The sequence below is a fragment of the Podarcis melisellensis genome (assembly GCF_964234715.1).
Source record: "Podarcis melisellensis genome assembly, chromosome: 15".
Lineage (NCBI taxonomy): Eukaryota > Metazoa > Chordata > Lepidosauria > Squamata > Lacertidae > Podarcis > Podarcis melisellensis.
In genome coordinates, this window is record NC_138532.1 from 42,242,117 (window position 1) to 42,260,501 (window position 18,385).

The window sequence follows — 18,385 nt, forward strand, 5'->3', positions numbered from 1 at the left end:
TGTTAAAAACTCTGGCACTTGCTATAACAGCTTCATGGTGACTAAGGTAAAGGTAAAGGGACCCCTGACCATTAGGTCCAGTCGTGACCGACTCTGGGGTTGCGGCGCTCATCTCGCTTTATTGGCCGAGGGAGCTAGTGTACAGCTTCCAGGTCATGTGGCCAGCATGACTAAGCCGCTTCTGGCGACCCAGAGCAGCGCACGGAAACACCGTTTACCTTCCCACCGGAGCGGTACCTATTGATCTACTTGCACTTTGGCGTGCTTTTGAACTGCTAGGTTGGCAGGAGCAGGGACCGAGCAATGGGAGCTCACCCTGTCGCGGGGATTCGAACCGCTGACCTTCTGATAGGCAAGTCCTAGGCTCTGTGGTTTAACCCATAGCATCACCCACGTCCCTGACAGCGCCACCCACATCCCTGCAGCGCCACCCACATCACTGACATGGTACCTATTTTTCTAGGAAAAAGTCACTGACCCCACCCCACTGACCAGAGGCCTGAGGTCTGTGAGGCACCAGCTCTCCTCTTTCGAGAGTGCGTTGCCCGGCGCCGCTAAGCGATAATCGTCTGGCATCCCGTTAAAGCTCCTTAATTACCGTTCGGATGCTTACACCCGACTTAATGCCTTTGCAGGTGCTGAAAATAGCTCCGACACCGAGAGCGCGCCGTCTCCTTCGCCGGCAGAGGCTGCCAAGCCCATGGAGGAGGCCCCTCCCGAGAGTGTCTCTTCCTCTTCCAGGATGACCACTGCCGAGGCCGCGGAGCAGGAGCCCCCCGCGAAAACAGCGTCCGGGGCCTCCCCTCCCTCGGCAGCCCAGAGCGCCAAGCCGGGAGCCGAGAGCGAGAGCCCTGAGCTGCAGGTGAAGGAAGAGGCAGGGGCTGAGGCGGAGGGATCCATGGAGGCCGAGAGCGGGAGCCAGCTTGCGGACACCAAGCCTGTCCTCCCCGCGAACCCCAAAGTGGAGCCCCTGGAGCCCGAAGCAAGGCTTCCGGAAGACATTCAGGTGAAGACGGAGAGCGATGCCAAAGAGCGGGAAGAGGAGATAATGGCCAAGGAGAAGACAGAGCCGGAAGGGATGGACTTTGGCTTGGCCCAGGAGGCTAGCGCCCAGAGGATGGAGCCCACCTCGGACAATGACTCCAGCGCCACTTGCAGCGCCGACGAGGATGTGGACGGAGAACCCGACAGGCAGAGGTAAAAAGGTCTGCCCTCCGGTCGAAGGCTGGAGAGTTTTCACAAAGAATTGGTGCTACTGATTGTGGCCAGATGAGGAGCCGTTCTGGCCCGCTGTGTACCACCTGCTTTGCGGTCTTATCCACCTAAGTTGGATAGGCAAGCAAGTTGGATACATGAGTATGTTCCCAATTTAGAGCAGGAGTTGGACTCCTTTGTTCTGTGTGCCAAGCTTGACCTGCCGGAGGTTCAGATTTGGCCTTTGCTCGGAAACCCCTGCCCCACACCTGACATCGTATGTGATGTGGGGCAGGTAGAGGCACGTCTGGCAGCGCACAACCAAATGCACTCCCCATTGTGCTTTTGGAGGTATCGCTGAAGCCTCAGGTCTCTTAACGCGCCACATAGCACTCTCTGCAAATCCTGCACGGTGCTTGGAAGACCCACTTTTTGGGACTTCAAAGCATCCACTCACCTCACAGCATTGCAACATTGGGAGGCTGGCAGCTACACAGCCCCTCACACCTGTCAAATGTGACCTACATGCTTAGGATCTGAGAAGGATCCGTCTGGCCTGTGGACCCCATAAAATTCCTCAACCCTGATTTAGAGACAAGTGGGTTTTTTTAGTCCAAGACTGCTTTTAGCCACAGGCCTTCTTCAAATGAAGCAAAGGATCTCCATGATTTTGTGTATGTGTTTAGGCCAGGAGTACCTAATCTGCTTGGGCCCTGTGGGAAGGGGGAGGGCCCATTTGGAAATCTAGGAAGCTGTTGCAGGCACCACGAAATAGTGAGAGCCAGTGTGGTGTAGTGCTGGACTAGGAGGACCTGGGAGACCAGGGTTCAAATTCCCACTGGGCAACCTTGGGCCAGTCACTCTCAGAGGTTAGATGGCCACCTGTCAGGAATTCATTAGCTGTGATTCCTGCTTTGCAGGGGGTTGGACTAGATGTCCTTTTTGGCCCCTTCCAACTCTACAATTCCGAGATTCTAAGATGTAGAGGGACACGGCTTCTTCCCAGCCTGGAAATTTGGCTTGCTAGCCCTTCTCCTCCCCGCCCAATCATTCTCGGTTTCCTGCCCCTAAAACACAGAATCCAGTCTGGCCAGGGGTGAAGAGTGAAGCGTCTCTTCCCTCTTCCAGCCTCACCATCTGCACATATCTCTGTGATCTCCCCTGCACAGAATTCCTTGCCCATTTCAGCCAGGTGAATTGTTTAAATGCAAGACTGGGCTGGGCCGAAAAAAGCAACCCCGTCCCTCCTAACACTCAAGTCTCAGTGGTGTCGGCCCCACAGTTTTTCTGCTGCTGAGAGTGCGCAGACTTCTCTTGCACAGCGTGGGGAGTTTGTGTGCTGTCCGGGAACTATCTCCAGTTGTTCCTTCCGCCTTCCTCTCCAGGGTTTCAGTGCCGTCTGCGATACACCCGGCCCCTCTCCGTGTAATGGAAAGTTTCCTCTCCCCCGCTCAGCATTGGCTTGGAAGCCATCCATGGAAGGGTCTTAGTTGGGCTTGCCCTGGACAGGGCGCTAAATGTCAAAGCTATCGAGTTGCTCTGTTTCCATTCTTTTTTTTCTTACCAAGAGCATTGCAGAGAACTTTCCCTTCTAGCCAATGGAGGGGCCGGGGGAAGAATCTCCGCTGTTGGTCCATAAAAGTCCCAAACCAGCCTGCTGCAATCAGCTACCCAGAAGACATGTCCCTTTTTCTTTTGAGTTATGGTTGCCACCCCGAAAGTTGTTGAACTTATTTTTTTTTACAAAAAACACCGAAATAACACTCCAGGACAAAATGCCGCCTTTCAGAAATTCCCCCCCGACATCAGTTCCAGGAAAATCCGGATGTATGGCAGTCCTGTTTTTAGTCATAATATTGCTTAATTAATGGTACCCTGTTTTTATCCTACCATTCCTCCATGGAGCTCAAGGTGGCACACATAGTTTTCTTCCTCCCCATTTAATCCTCACAGCAAACCCTTTAAGGTAGGTTAGGCTGAGAGTGACCACAACGTCACCCAGTGAGCTTCATGGCAGAGTGGGGACTGTTGCTTCGAGTCCAACACGCTAACCACTGTGCTACGCTGCACGTCGATGGATCATTTGTTTCCCCCTTCATTTTCTTTCCTCAGTGAGTTCTCTCTTTGAAAAAACCCAAATCATTGGTTTCATAGTTTATAGAAAAACCAATAATTGCAACACAACAAATAGTAGCATTTCAGAAACAATTAGGTACATCTGTCAGTTGAAGACTCTGCCTTATGTAATTATATGCATTTGCCCTTTTCACTCTTTTCGGTTACATTTGGTTTAAATGAGTCCTGCCCTAAACAGATCAAGCCTTTCCAATTTCCAAATAAGAGCGTACTGAGTTGGTGATGCTCTGCCATTATCCTTTATCTTCCTATATAGCATTTGTGTAAGGAAAAAAAATCGTCATGCTGCAGTTCATGTGCCTGCCAGCTGGCGGGGTTGGTGAGCAACGTAAGCAGGGGCAGCAACAGCTCCAAGTGTTAACATTAAATAGTGTAGTTACTCCAGGATAAACTTAATCCGCTTTCTTACCTCCCTTCACGGTTCTCAGTTTTTCGTGTTATTTTTTCTGCACATGCAATAGTCCCGTTCCCCCACCGTGTGCTCTGATGTAATTTCCTTCCCCATCCAGAATGTTTACGATGGACTCGAAGCCTTCCCTGTTGAATCCCACCGGGCCTCTCCTTGTGTCGTCCGCGATAAAACAAGTGCCGATGGACTTGCAGCAGCTTCAGCACCGGGCGGCTGTGATACCACCCATGGTACGTTCCGTTCCGCATGGCACTAGGGATCCCCTTTACCAGGAAGACCCCTAGCCCAGCAGAGGGGCACCTATCATTCCTGGCAGTGTGGGTAGTGGTTAGGGTCGGAGGGAGCTTGGGAGTACAGCAGCGCCTGGACCTTAAGGAGCAGGAAGGCTTCTGATCAAACCAGTCCCACATTAGATGCTTTGCCAGGCAGAAGGGAGTGGGTGGGGCTGTGGTCTAAACCCCTGAGCCTCTTGGGCTTGCTGATCGGAAGGTCAGTGGTTCGAATCCCCACAATGGAGTGAGCTCCTGTTGCTCTGTCCCAGCTTCTGCCAACCTAGCAGTTCAAAAGCACACCAGTGCAAGTAGATAAATAGGTACCACTGTGGTGGGAAGGTAAATGGCGTTTCCGTGCACTCTGGCACTCATCACAGTGTCCCATTGTGCCAGAAGCAGTTTAGTCCTGCTGGCCACATGACCCAGAAAGCTGTCTGTGGACAAACGCCGACTTCCTCGACCTGAAGCGAGATGAGCGCCACAACCCCATAGTCGCCTTTGATTGGACTTAACTGTCCAGGAGTCCTTTACCTTTTTGCATTGCCAGGCAATTTAGGCCTCGAAAATCCAGGCAAAATCCTGGAAGCTCTTCTTTTGATGAATACATGGCTTCCGATTGGCTCTGTGCAGATGTCCTCCAAGTTGAATCCTGACAAGACAGAAGAACTGTTTCTGGTGGGCAAGGAGTGGGCAGGCGTGGGGGACTCCCTGGTCCTGAATGGGGTAACTGTGCTACCAAAGAACCAAGTGCGCTGCCTGGGAGTCATTTTGGACTCACAGCTGTCCATAAAAGCGCAGGTTAATTCTGTGTCCAGGTGTGCTGGTCCCGGGGGGAAGGTTACCGTTGGCGTAGTCAAAGTCCGGTCCTGGGTCACTAGCCTGGAAACAGTTCACAAGGAGCGGGGCGAGGTCCGAAGCAGGAAGCCGGGCGGGGACAGGAACACTGGAGGGTCAGGTTTGGGTCCGGGCAGGAGCAGGAGCAGGTACTCAACGACGTTGCTCCCACAACCTGGGACCGGGCTGACTCTTCTCTGAGGCCAGGGGCGGTCCCGGCCCCCAGGAGACCCGCCTCTCTTGGCCTTAAGGCGAGCACTCCTCCTGGGAGAAGCCAGTTCCCTCCGCCTCTCTGCCCTGAGCCTCTGCACTTCAGGAGAGGCTGGGGAGTTACTGGACCCAGGAGGAGACTCTCCTTCCTCTGGCAGGGCCGGGAGAGGCACACCTGTAGGCACTGTGTCCTTAATCACCTCTGGAGCTGGAGTGGAACCAACCTGGTGCCTGCTCCTGAGGATCCGGCACAGGTGCAGGCGCTTCAGATCCAAGGCCCTGCCCCAGTTCAGCCAGCCCTGGAGGCAGGGACTCCTGTGCAGGCTGGGATTCCTCCGGTTCAGCCTCTGAATCGGATTCCCAGGCCATCACACCAGGGCAGCTGGTCTACCAGCTCCATCTGGTATGCCGGCTGAGACCCTACCTGCCTGCGGACTGTCTCACCAGAATGGTGCATGCTCTGGTTATCTCCTGCTTGGGCTACCTTTGAAGATGACTTGGAAACTAAAACTAATCCAGAATGCAGCAGCAAGACTGGTCACTGCGAGCGGCCACCGGGACCATATAACACCGGTCCTAAAGGATCTACATTGGCTCCTAGTACGTTTCTGAGCACAATTCAAAGTGGTGCTGATCTTTAAAGCCCTAAACGGCCTTGGCCCAGTATGCCTGAAGGAGCGTCTCCACCCCCATCATCCAGCCTGGACACTGAGATCCAGCGCCGAGGGCCTTCTGGTGGTTCCCTCCCTGCGAGAAGTGAGGTTACAGGGAACCAGGCAGATGGCTTTCTCAGTGGTGGTGCCCGCCCTGTGGAACGCTCTCCCGTCAGTTACCAAAGAGATAAATATTTTACTTTTAGAAGACATCTGAAAGCAGCCTTGCACTGGAAAGTTCTTAATGGTTGTTCTTTATGTTTTGTTGGGAGCCACCCAGAGTGGCTGGGGAAACCCAGTCGGGTGGGCGGCATATGAATAATGATATAATAAAATTATTACTAAGATGTTGGGAGCTCTCCTTACGATGAATGGGTGGCTTCCGATGTCCTCCCAAATCCGTTCCGAGCCGTTTTTGCTTTTCTTTTTTGACAATCAAGTGTCGTGCAAATTTCATGAAATGAGCCGCGTCTGTTTCCTTCCCCCTCTTGCTTCTCTGCAGGTCTCTTCTACTCTGCAGGGGCTCCCCATGAGTGGCTACACCCTCTTCCAGCAGCACATCAAGGCCATGCACAAGTCCACCATGTTGGAAGAGCGGCAGCGGCAGGAGACCATGGAGGTGGATTGCCGGAGGCCAGGCAGCCCCTGCGGCCCGTCCAAGAGCCCAAACGTCGAGTGGGATGGTAGGTGGAGCCCGCATCCCTTCCACCCTCGTCCCGTCTCCTGCGCCCTTCCCCAGCCTTCCACCCTTCAGAGGTTGCTGAGCTGTGGAGACCGTCAGCCCTGGCCTACGCAACTTCCCAGGTTTCACACAGGGTGTGCGTTCTCAGCGCTGCCTAGAGATTTCTTGGGTCAAACCCCAGGAGAGCTACAGTCCTGTCACGAAAAACAAAGCAAGGTTCCGGTCCTCATGATTCTGATTTCATTAGGAAGCTGCTTGGTACGGAGTCAGACCAATGGGCTGCCTAGCTCAGTGTTGCCTACTCTGACTGGCAGAGGCCGTCCAGAGTTTCAGACCAAGTGGGACATTCCTAGCCCTGCCTGGAGATGTTGGGGAGCAAACCTGGGGCTTTCTGTGTGGAAAGCAGATGTTCTACCACTGAGCTGCAGTCTTTCCCCATCAAATTTTAGTACACTCGTACTTTGGTTCTTGAACCTCTTGGTACTCGGACGTTTTGGCTCCCGAACGCTGCAAACCCAGAAGTGAGTGTTCCGGTTTGTGAATGTTTTTCAGAAGCCGAACACCTGACGCGGTTTCCGTGCCTTCCGATTGAGTGCAGGAAGCTCCTGCAGCCAATCGGAAGCTGCGCCTTGGTTTTCAAACCGTTTCGGGAGTCAAACAGACTCCCAGAATGGATTAAGTTCAACAACCTAGGTACCAGTGTATTATGAGATAGCGGGGTAGCCCCCTGTCCTTCCTTTTCTCCTTTTCCATAATTTGTACAGATCTATGATGTAGCTCAATGATAGAGCCTTGCATGCTCAGGGTTCCAGCTTCCATCACCCCACACTTCTCCCTGGGGAGAGTGTTCTGCAAAAGGGGAGCCATCACAGAAAAGGCCCCGTCCTCGTGTTGCCACCCTCCGGACCTTTCGCGGCTCCTTTGGGTGACACCCCCTGACGCTTGGAATAAAAACGGAGGGGGCCTCTAGTTTGCCTGCGGTCTCTGCAACCCCCAGCCTGACTTGTGCTGCTTTCCTTTCCGCAGGGAAGTCCGTTGCCTACATGCCTTACGCCGACGTCAAGCGAGCCATGGAGCAGGAGGCCCAGATGCAGAGCGCGGTGGTGAGGTCAGCCTCGCCTTACCGCCTGTCTCCGAGGGAGGTCAGCAAGGTCTCCCCGCAGCCTGACATGAACGCCGCTCGCTACAGCGTCCCCCCAGGTATTTTTGGCCCAGCCAACTGTGCCCCCCTCCCCATTTGCTTGCTGGGAGGATCGGGGTAGGTAGGGGCGGGTTTGTTGATGATTGGGTTCTTGGAGCCTGTTTTTTTAAAATTTAAAATTATTATTATTACTATCATCATCATCATCATCATCATCATACACCAAAGAATGAATAAAACAGTGAAATTACCGGTAAATGATAGAATCCTAGAGTTGAGGAGGATCATCTAGTTCCCATGCTCTGAGCTAACCAGTTAAAAACAACCATTTTAGGGTTATTGGACGGGAGTAATTGGATTGTTGTTTTTATTTTGATTATGTATTTCGTGGTTTTATATTTTGATATTATTCTGTGAACCGCCCTGAGACCTCCGGGTATAGGGTGGTATATAAATTAAATAAAATAATAAAATAATTTAAAACACCCCCCAAAATAATTAAAATCAGCTCTAAGCTGAAAACCAGATTCAGGCATATATAAGCATTCTGTGTATCTGGGCAGGATTGCGGAAACAAAAATGTTTTTAGTAGGCTTCAGAAAGAGTGCTTGCCAGCCTGATGTCAATAGGCAGAGAATTGGGAGTGTAAATGCTTCCACACTAAAAGATTCAATTTCTTGTTTTTCGTTGCATTCACTTGAATATTTAGGATCCATGCTTTTGTGACATGTCTCAAGGCAGCTTGCAAAATGAAATGCCATAAAACCAGTTGATAAATAATCTGAAAAACATAATTTAAAACATGGATAGAATTGTAATAGATACTAATTGGTGACGGGGAAGGAGGAAGGACCACAGCTGAACGCATTGAATGCAGGCGGTCCTGGGTTCAGTTCCTGGCGTCTCCAGGTAGAACCGGGGGGAGACCCCTACCTGAAACCCTAGAGAGCTGCTGCCAGTCAGTGTAGTAGGCAATCCTGAGCTGAGGGCTCGACTCTGCATAAGGCAGTGTCCCGTGATCCTGCCAACGCTGATAGGGGCTAAGCCCCATTCAGTTTAGCAATAATTTTCTTTCACTAAATGAGCATAGCGTTGGGCTTTGAGCGTAGTTTTTGAATGCACAATTTCGTTTCCTGCAATTCGGGTTTTCAGACGAATCGCAGACACTCTCAAAGCTTAAAAACAGCAAATTTAAAACAGATTTCTACAAATGAAAACTTGTTAAGTCAAAGCATTCTGACTATGGCTAGAAACTTGGAAAGCGCTCATCGTTCAGTTCTAATATTTGTTAGCTTTCTTTAAAAATGATGCGGATTATTCACCCTGTTACTTACGGAGGCCTTTCCCTTCTCTCTTCCTCCCCTCTTTCCAAGTTCTGCAACCTGCTCCTCATCAAGTCATTAGCAACCTACCTGAAGGGGTTCGGCCCCCAACCACACGGCCCACCAGGCCGCCGCCCCCCCTGATCCCGTCCTCCAAAACAGTGGTACCATCGGAGAAGCCTTCTTTCATCATGGGAGGGTCCATCTCGCAAGTAAGGCCGGGGGGATGACCGACTACTTTGTATTAAAGGGTCTCATATAGTAACATGCCATACTGGGGAGACTGCTAGCCTTACCCTGTAGAACAGGGGGCTTACCGCATTTTTCGCTCTATAAGATGCACCAGATCATAAGATGCACCTAGTTTTTGGAAGAGGAAAACGAGAAAAAAAATATTCTGGATCCCAGAAGCCAGAACAGCTAGCAGGATCGCTGCGCAGCTCCTCTATATGGAGGATTTCTTCCCGCTGCACATCCAGGGCATTATGGTAGTCATCTTTCAACAAACGTCGTTTTCCTGGCACTACTGTCAAATCTTCCTATACATAATCAAAAGTTAAAAACAGGAATTGCAAATTACACGCAGTATGCCTTTACAAAATAATAAAGCAAAGGCAGACATTTGCACCAGAAAAAGATACCGCATTTTTCGCTCTATAAGACGCACCAGACCATAAGACGCACCTAGTTTTTGGAAGAGGAAAACAAGAAAAAAAATATTCTGAATCCCAGAAGCCAGGACAGCAAGCGGGATCACTGTCCTGGCTTCTGGCTTAGCTGCGCGCAGCCTCTCCCGGGCCAGGGGAGTTTTCATCCCCTGCCTGGGAGAGGCTGTGCATGGCTAAGGCTCCCCCAAGAGCCGTGCTCCCTTTAAAGAGCACACGGAGTGTGTGTGTGGCTCTTGGGGGCTTTTCCCCGAGGAGGGAGAAGGGCAGCCCTTCCCCCTCCTTGGGGAAAAGCCCCCAAGAGCCGCACACACGCTCCACGCGCTCTTTAAAGGGAGCGCTGAGCAGAGCCTCCCGCCTGCATTCGCTCCATAAGACGCACATACATTTCCCCTTACTTTTTAGGAGGGGAATTAAGTGCGTCTTATAGAGCGAAAAATACGGTAAATGGTGATACACAAGTAGCAACAAAGGAGGTCCGTTGCAGCCCTTGCTTCCCGTTTCTTCTGCCGAGTGAATGCCAAGTGGGACCTCTGCAGCAAAATGTTGCAGTGCGAAGTTGCTCCCCTGTACCTGATTCCAGTCATCCACTCCTCAAACTTCACGATCAGCGTCTGAGGCCCTTCTCTCTCTGCCCTCTGCGAGAGATACTTGGAGAACTGTCCTTTTCTGTTGCGTTGTGCAAAAACATTCAGAAGGTACCAGGATGCGGAAGCCTGGTGTGTGCGCATGAAGGATTTTGCGCAAGCTTGCATGCAGCTGTTCCATGGCAGGGCAGGATGCGGCTGGTCACTGTTGCTGCTGCTGCTGCTGCATTTATTTATATTTTGCTTTTTTTTTCTCAGGCCAGGGCTTGAGGCGGCTGACCCAAATCAAAACAAGACAGGGAAAAAATGCAAAAAGCTAAAAACCTAAAAAGGATTGCAGTTAAAGTGCAACAGAGCTCTAACAAAATAAAAGCAATATAAAAACCCTTTCCATTAAAAACAGCCAGTCCCCAAAAGCCTTCTGGTATAAAGCAATGATGGAGCCAGCCTGGCTTGTCTGCGGAGGGAGTTCTAGGCTCTTAGAGGAGCCACCAAGAATGTTCAGTTCCGCTCTTGCTTCTGCATACCAACCAACAGCGTGATCCGCTCTGCCCTGGCTTCGAACTGAATTAACACCACATTTTTGCTTCTCTCCCCTTCCGACTTCCAGGGAACACCAGGCACTTACTTAACGTCCCACAGCCAGACGTCTTACAGTCAAGAACCACCTAAGCCCTCTGTGGGATCCATCTCCCTAGGGCTGCCCAGGCAACAGGAATCTGCCAAACCAGGTAAGTGATGCTGTGGGGCGGGAGAGATCTAGTTTCTGCTCCAGTCTCTGGTGTGAAGTGGGAGGGGGAGGGAACCCAGTGTTTTCTTGTGAATGGTTCCCACTCATAATTACTGGCTGTATGTTCTGAGAATGGTCCCCATGTGGCCAGCCGTGAGTCAAAACCTGTCTTTAAAATGTGTGAACAGGGGAGCAGACCTGCAGGATATATATATGCAATTTATTGATTTTATAGTAACAAAGAAAAAAAAAGAAAACCTAGGGTGGTCTTTGTTGAAAGAGTGCCATATACATTTCTGAAATTTATTTTAAGGGGGCAGGTAGCGTTGAGTCCCCGCACCTGTGCTTGAGTCCCCGCACCTGTTTATAAAGGCCTGGAAACAGCCCGTTATATATTGCTTGCAATTTTGCGAGTTTGAAAAGCATGTGTGTTCCAAATGCCGGCTAGAAACCTCATACGTCCGTCTCCTTTCTTCCCTCTAAAAGCTTCCATGCCGTACATCAAACAAGAAGAATTCTCTCCCAGGAGCCAAAACTCGCAGCCCGAGGGCCTCTTGGTCAGAGCCCAGCACGAGGGAGTGGTTCGGGGTAAGCTGTCTGAGATCTGCTGCTTCGGCTGGCTGAATGAGCCACCCAGCAGGGATGCCACAGGAGGGGATTTCCTGCATAAGCCGGGGGTTGGACTAGGCAGCCTTCGGGGTTCCTTCCAGCTTTGCAAATTGATGAATCACATTCTTGTAATAAAGGGTTTGGTAAACCTCAGCCCTTAACAAGAAAGAAGGAAGGCCAGGTTGCAGGACTGGAGATCCTCTTCGTTTTGGGTGAAAAGGAGTTATAGGGAGGGAGGGAGGGAGATACGTAGGAAAACTTTGTTCTGGGTGCATGTTTGGGTGTGCTGTGTTTGTATGAGTGGCATTGAATCTGTACCTTCAACCAGGTACGGCGGTGACCCTCCAAGAAGGAAGCATAACCCGAGGGACGCCAGCCAGCAAAGTTTCTGTTGAATCCATGCCGACCTTGCGAGGCTCCATCACTCAGGTATCTCCTTCTGTCTTGTGATGTTGATAATAATAATAATTATTATTTGTACCCGGCTCATCTGGCTGGGCCTCCCCAGCCACTCTAGGCGGCTTCCAACGAAGACCAAAAATACACTAAAATGTCAAACATTAAAAACGTCCCTGAACATGGCTGCCTTCAGATGTCTTCTGAATGTCAGGTAGTTGTTTATCTATGATGGACCAAGGGAGGGGGGCAGTTTCCGAAACCATCACTTGGGTTTTCATGATTTGCAGGAAAAAGGTCTCTCAACCCCGGGGTTTGGTCCCTGGCGTCTTGACGTAGAACCAGGGGAGGCCCTGATTATGATAGTAGAAGAAACAATAATATTTTACTGCTGTTGCTGTTGCTGTTGCTGTTTCCACATTTTTAGTAGCAGAATTAAGCAACGATAAATATCTCGAAATGGCGCCCGTAAAAGCAGATCCTATACAAAGCATTCAGACACAACATAAATACAGTATAGGTGAAAAGCTTGATAAATAAACAGCACAACAAAACAACTCTCATGTGTACTAATAGAATCAATAATAATAATAATAATTTATTATTTATACCCCGCCCATCTGGCTGGGTTTCCCCAGCCACTCAGGGCGGCTTCCAACACAATATTAAAATACAGTAATGCATCAAACGTTAAAAGCTTCCCTAAACCAAAATCCTTCAGATGCACATTCACACTACACAGACTTGGGTCTCCAGCCATTTTTGGACTACATCTCCCATCATCCCTAGCTAGCAGGACCAGTGATCAGGGATGATGGGAATTGTAGTCCCCAAAAACCAGCTGGAGACCCAACTTTGGGAAAGCCTGCACCACACAAAACGAAGTAAATGCACAACACCCACCTAGCCCAATCGCTCAACAATTAAACTCTCTTTGCGGCCACCACGTGACTCCATATGCTCAAGTTTCCCACTTCAGTGAAACAGCCCAAAACATTCAGCCACCGTCTAATCGAGTCTGTGAGAGCCAGAGCCTGTCCTGGAGAGCGATCATTCTAGAGGAGGTGGCTTCCATTTCCAGGGCCCGGCTTGGCCCAAGTTCCTAGCTCCCTTTGCTTTTGTTGCAGGGGACGCCAGCTCTGTCGCAGTCGGGGATTGCAGCTGACGTGCTGCTAAAGGGAACCATCACTCGCCTGGCCACGGAGGACAGCAGCCCGGAGAAGTGCCAGGAAGAAGCCGCCTCTTCCAAGGGCCACGTCATCTACGAGGGCAAGAGCGGGCACATAATAACCTATGACGGTAAGTCTCAAGCTCAGGGTGCCCTTGGCACAAGACGTCCCACGACTGAGGAGCGGTGATGCTGGTCCGGTGTTTCTCAAACTCAGGTCTCCAGCTGCTGTAGGACCACAACTTCCATCATCCCATCCCTGATGGGAGTTGTAGTCCAACCTCACCTGGGGATCCAAGCTTCAGAAACACAGTGCTACCTGGGAGAAATTCCCAGGTGTCAAAAAAGGTTATTTATGTGTGCCACTACTGTGGCCCGTGTTTCGTTAGCCCACAAATGGAAAACGAGCGAAGTCCCAACTAAAGAAGAATGGCAACTTAAACTGATGGAATATGCGCAGCTTGCGGACCTAATTTTATAGAATAAGAGAACAGGAAGAACATACGTTTAAAGAAGATCAGGAAATGTTTATTGAATATATGGGGGGAAATTGTGTACATTTGAAAACATGAGCAGCATTAAGATAAATTCAGCAGTTTAAATAAGTTTCGATGGATGTAATAATGGAATACTGGATGGTTTAGTTTGTATAAAATATACAGGGATTTATGATACGGAAAATGAACTATGGAAAGACCAGAGGAGAAGCCATTGATATTTTAAGGTTGTTCAAATGAATATTCTAAAATGTAAAACAGAAAATTTAACCAAAGGAAAGAAAGAGAAACGCAGTTCTAGTTGCTGAGCATTGATCGGTGGGAGGGTAACACTAGTTGGCCAGTCTTGACTTGATGGGCGATGCTAACAGCTAAGCGTCACCTTTTGGAGTGGCACTACATGGCCACAAAAGAGCCACTTCAATATCCCTCCCCACATTGTTTCTGCCGGTGTCCTGACCCACCTTTCTGCATTTTTGACAGCAATCAAGAATGTCCGCGAAGGAACCCGGAGCCCACGGACCGCTCATGAGATGGGGCTGAAACGGACGTACGATGCTATGGAAGGCAACATCAAGCAAGGGATGTCGATGAGGGAATCTCCTGTCTCTGCACCGTTAGAAGGTGGGAGGCCTGCCATGTGGCGCTTTACCGTTTCTCTTCAGATGCTTAGAACCTGCCTCGCAGTGCGCATAATCCAGGGGTCGGCAAAAAATTTTAGCCGGTCAGGGATCCCTTTACCTTTACCTTTTAGGTCCATAAATTACCATATACCATATATTCAACACAAAAAACAGCGGCAATTTGTTGTTTACAAAGGACACATGGACATATAAAGGCCCCCCCTACCTTCAGTAGCTTAGGGCCTCATCAGACCTAAATCCTGCCCTGTCCCCATCTTCTTGCATTTAACTCACGGTATTTCAACCAACTGGCCGTTGACTACATATGGTTGATGAAACCAAACAAAATTACACACACGTCAGATGTGATCATTCGGCTGGAGATGTATAAACTTTTGTGCATGCTTGATGTATATCTATTTTATTGTATGAACATGCCACTCTCGTAACGTGAAACAGCATGTGTCATTTGGGAGAGGAGCGGCGTGGTTTTGCACCCGTCTTAAGTCCCCATCCATCTTTTTCAGGGTTAATCTGCCGCGCTCTTCCTCGGGGCAGCCCCCACTCGGAGCTGAAAGAGAGGACTGTACTGTCGGGCTCTATAATGCAAGGTAGGTCTCCCCAGGGGCTTTTGGGGTGGGGAGGGAGGAGGTTAAAAGCTCTTCAACTCCACCAATCTGGGTTCTGGTCCAGCTATTTATTGGAAAACAAATTTCACATATTAACAGGGTAGAGCGTGAGACTCTCAATCGCAGGGTTGTGGGTTTGAGCCCCACGTTGGGCAAAAGATTCCTATACTAGATGATCTTCGAGGTCCCTTTTAATTCTATGACTCTGTGAATTGTGAGTCTTTTTATGATAATAAATAGATGATGGTTATTAAATGTATAACAGACAGGACTAAGGAAGTATTCCAACAATTCAAAAAAAGAGCACCAATTGACAGTAGACAAAAGATTTATATTTATATACAGTATACACCTTTTGACGTAGATAGAGATATAATTAAAAGAAACTTGTAGAAAAGAGGCAATATGACAGCATACCTAGATGGTAAATAAACAGTGGGTAGTAAATAAAGGTAGTCAATAAAGTGGATCAGAAACGTGTATTTATCAATGGCTAGTTTTCCTGCTGGACGTGGGTGGCGCTGTGGGTTAAACCTCAGAGCCTAGGGCTTGCCGATCAGAAGGTCGGCGGTTCGAATACCGGTGACAGGGTGAGCTCCCGTTGCTCGGTCCCTGCTCCTGCCCACCTAGCAGTTCGAAAGCATGTCAAAGTGCAAGTAGATAAATAGGTACCGCTCCAGCGGGAAGGTAAATGGCGTTTCCGTGCACTGCTCTGGTTCGCCAGAAGTGGCTTAGTCATGCTGGCCACATGACCCAGAAGCTATACACCAGCTCCCTCGGCCAGTAAAGCGAGATGAGCGCCACAACCCCAGAGTCGGCCACGACTGGACCTCATGGTCAGGGGTCCCATTACCTTTACCTTAGTTTTCCTGCTAAATCAACATCCAGGCTAAATACTGTGAAGTATCTTTTGCAAAGGCCATGGCATAACTACATTTCGGCCCCTTTCATTTAGCCCCCCAAGTAGCCAAGGGGCTTCAGAATTCAGCGCGTTTCCCCCAAGGCTCAGAAGGCCAGATGTCTGAACAGCTGAGCCAACCTCGCATCATATCACACCTTGCAAGCCCAAGGCCACGCGGCTGATTCAGTTGCAAGAAGTGACATTAAACACTTAACAAACAAACAACCCATGCTTAACACGGTCCACTTAATACTTTCATTAAAAATGGATTGGAGCTGCGGCTCACGGAAAGAGATCTTTCTGGAGGGACGGAGCAGTCGAGAGGCATTTGCGGGAACAAAACAGCATCTTCTCCTGCCAACGTTCAGCTGTTTGGTTGTGTGAGCTCTTCTGAAGCTTTCGTCCTTCTCCCTGCTTCCCCCCACAAAAGGCACCCCGAGGGCCGCGGCCGAGGGCTACGAGGAAGGCCTCAAGTACCCGAAGATCAAGAGGGAGTCCCCTGCCCTGCGCAGCTTCGAAGGCGCCATCACCAAGGGGAAGCCCTACGATGGGGTCACCACCATCAAGGAGATGGGACGCTCTATCCACGAGATCCCCAGGCAGGACCTGCTGAGCCAAGAGAGCCGCAAGACCCCAGAGATCGTCCAGGGCTCCCGGCCGATGATCGACGGCTCCATATCTCAGGTAGGCAGGTGCCAGACAGGTGTCAAAGCCCACTGGAGCAGCTGGGAGTATCCACTCTGAAAAAGAAAGGAAAAGGGTGTGTTTTCTCACTGCAAGCCGAGGGCCGGCCCGAGACACCGAAGAACTACAATTCCCATCAGCCCCAGCAGGCACAGGGTGATGGGAGTTGTAGTTCAGGAACATCTGGAGGGGAAAAGCTTCCCCGTGCCTGGTTTAGATCATTATTTGATTACTTGCCCTAAACGGCCTCGGTCCTGTATACCTGAAGGAGCATCTCCACCCCCATCGTTCAGCCCGGACCCTGAGGTCCAGCTCTAACTGGGGGGTGTATTTTATCTTGTTCTGTATATCTCGCTTCATAATGGAAACAGAAATAAAGAAAGGGTAAATGACTTGTAGGGACGTGGGTGGTGCTGTGGGTTAAGCCACAGAGCCTAGGACTTGCCAATCAGAAGGTCGGCGGTTTGAATTCCCACGACAGGGTGAGCTCCCGTTGCTCGGTCCCTGCTCCTGCCAACCTAGCAGTTCAAAAGCACGTCAAAGTGCAAGTAGATAAATAGGTACCACTCCGGCGGGAAGGTGAACGGCATTTCCGTGTGCTGCTCTGGTTCGCCAGAAGCGTCTTAGTCATGCTGGCCACATGACCCGGAAGCTGTACGCCGGCTCCCTCAGCCAATAAAGCGAGATGAGCGCCACAACCCCAGAATCGGCCACGACTGGACCTAATGGTCAGGGGTCCCTTTACCGTTACCTTTTAAAAGACTTGTATGGAAAAGAATTGAGGTGGGGGAAAACGTGTGCGTCTGTGGGGTTTCTGAGGATAGCTGTGGACCCACCGAGGCCTAGCTGACACTGCGGCCCCCCGTCCTCTTCCCTCCTCCAGGGGACGCCCATCAAATACGAGAGCGGCTCTGGCCAGTCGGCCATCAAGCACAACGTCAAGTCCTTGATCACCGGCCCGAGCAAACTCCCTCGCGGGATGCCTCCGCTGGAGCTGGTGACGGAGACCGTGAAGGCGGCCGAGCGAGGGAAGTACGAGGAGGCCAAGTCCTCCGGGGAGGTCCGCCAGCGCCACACGGTGGTCAGCTCCGGGACCTCGGTCCTCCGCTCGACCCTCCACGAGGCCCCCAAGTCGCAAGTGAGCCCCGGCATCTACGAGGACGCCAACGCCAGGAGGACACCCGTGAGCTACCAGAGCATGTCCAGGAGTTCCCCCATGATGAACAGGGTGTCAGAAGGTGAGTTTCCCTCCGGGGACCCCCGGCCTGAGGGCTGGTGGGAGTTGAAGCCTAAACTGCAGCCGGGGATGGGAGGAGCAACTGACCATTAGGGGACTCTCCGGCCAATAGTCAAAGGTAGCACAGCTGCTTCTGCAGGTCTTGGTACCTGAGCCCACCAATCCAGGGCAAACTCAGCCCTCCAGATGTTTTTTGGAACTACAACTCCCATGATCCCTAGCTATCAGGACCAGTGGTCAGGGATGATGGGAATTGTAGTCCCCAAACATCTGGAGGGCCAAGTTTGCCTCTGCTTGGTCTAGGCAGCTATTCCCAGGTTCCTGCTCTCTGGAGCAGCTGCAGCAACTGGGGACCACTCTCCCCCCACCAGTTTATGTGCCTTCCCACCGTTCTTCTGCATCCAACCGGTCCTTGACAATTGCCCACCATGAATTTATCTTCTCCTCTTTTAAAGTCATCCAACTTGGTAGCCAATGGCTACTGCTCGTCGTAGAGCTTCTGTTCTGCATGCTGAAGGTCCCAGGTTCATTCCTCAGCAGGGCGAGAGCCTTGTTTGAAACCCTAGAGAGCCTTTGCTGCTGGTCAGTGTGGGCAGTCCTGAGCCAAATGGCCCAGTGATCCAACCCAGTGCTCCTATATAAGCCAGCCCTTCATTCGGAACTGTGAAGACTGGGATCTCATTTAGGGGAAGAGCTGCAGCTGCCAGTCAGTGTAGTGAACACTTAAGTCAGATCCGACTCTGTGGAAGGCACTCGCACACATGTTCCTTAGGTCCAAAACGCCTACGTTTTGAAATATTTCATTC

At 50.7% G+C, this 18,385-nt stretch overlaps 1 protein-coding gene across 3 annotated transcripts in view; it reads left to right on the forward strand.

The window, feature by feature from the left end:
* NCOR1 (nuclear receptor corepressor 1) overlaps positions 1 to 18,385 on the forward strand; it is a 110,842-nt gene that overhangs the window by 70,005 nt on the left and 22,452 nt on the right. For all 3 annotated transcript variants that reach the window (XM_081890106.1, XM_081890108.1, XM_081890107.1), the window contains exons 21-33: positions 636 to 1,197; positions 3,840 to 3,969; positions 6,211 to 6,391; positions 7,417 to 7,590; positions 8,905 to 9,065; positions 10,716 to 10,836; positions 11,322 to 11,423; positions 11,773 to 11,873; positions 12,968 to 13,139; positions 13,989 to 14,129; positions 14,656 to 14,739; positions 16,089 to 16,342; positions 17,226 to 17,580. In XM_081890106.1, the coding sequence (XP_081746232.1) occupies positions 636 to 1,197; positions 3,840 to 3,969; positions 6,211 to 6,391; positions 7,417 to 7,590; positions 8,905 to 9,065; positions 10,716 to 10,836; positions 11,322 to 11,423; positions 11,773 to 11,873; positions 12,968 to 13,139; positions 13,989 to 14,129; positions 14,656 to 14,739; positions 16,089 to 16,342; positions 17,226 to 17,580 (2,538 nt within the window). The remainder of the gene's footprint in view (positions 1 to 635; positions 1,198 to 3,839; positions 3,970 to 6,210; positions 6,392 to 7,416; positions 7,591 to 8,904; positions 9,066 to 10,715; positions 10,837 to 11,321; positions 11,424 to 11,772; positions 11,874 to 12,967; positions 13,140 to 13,988; positions 14,130 to 14,655; positions 14,740 to 16,088; positions 16,343 to 17,225; positions 17,581 to 18,385) is intronic.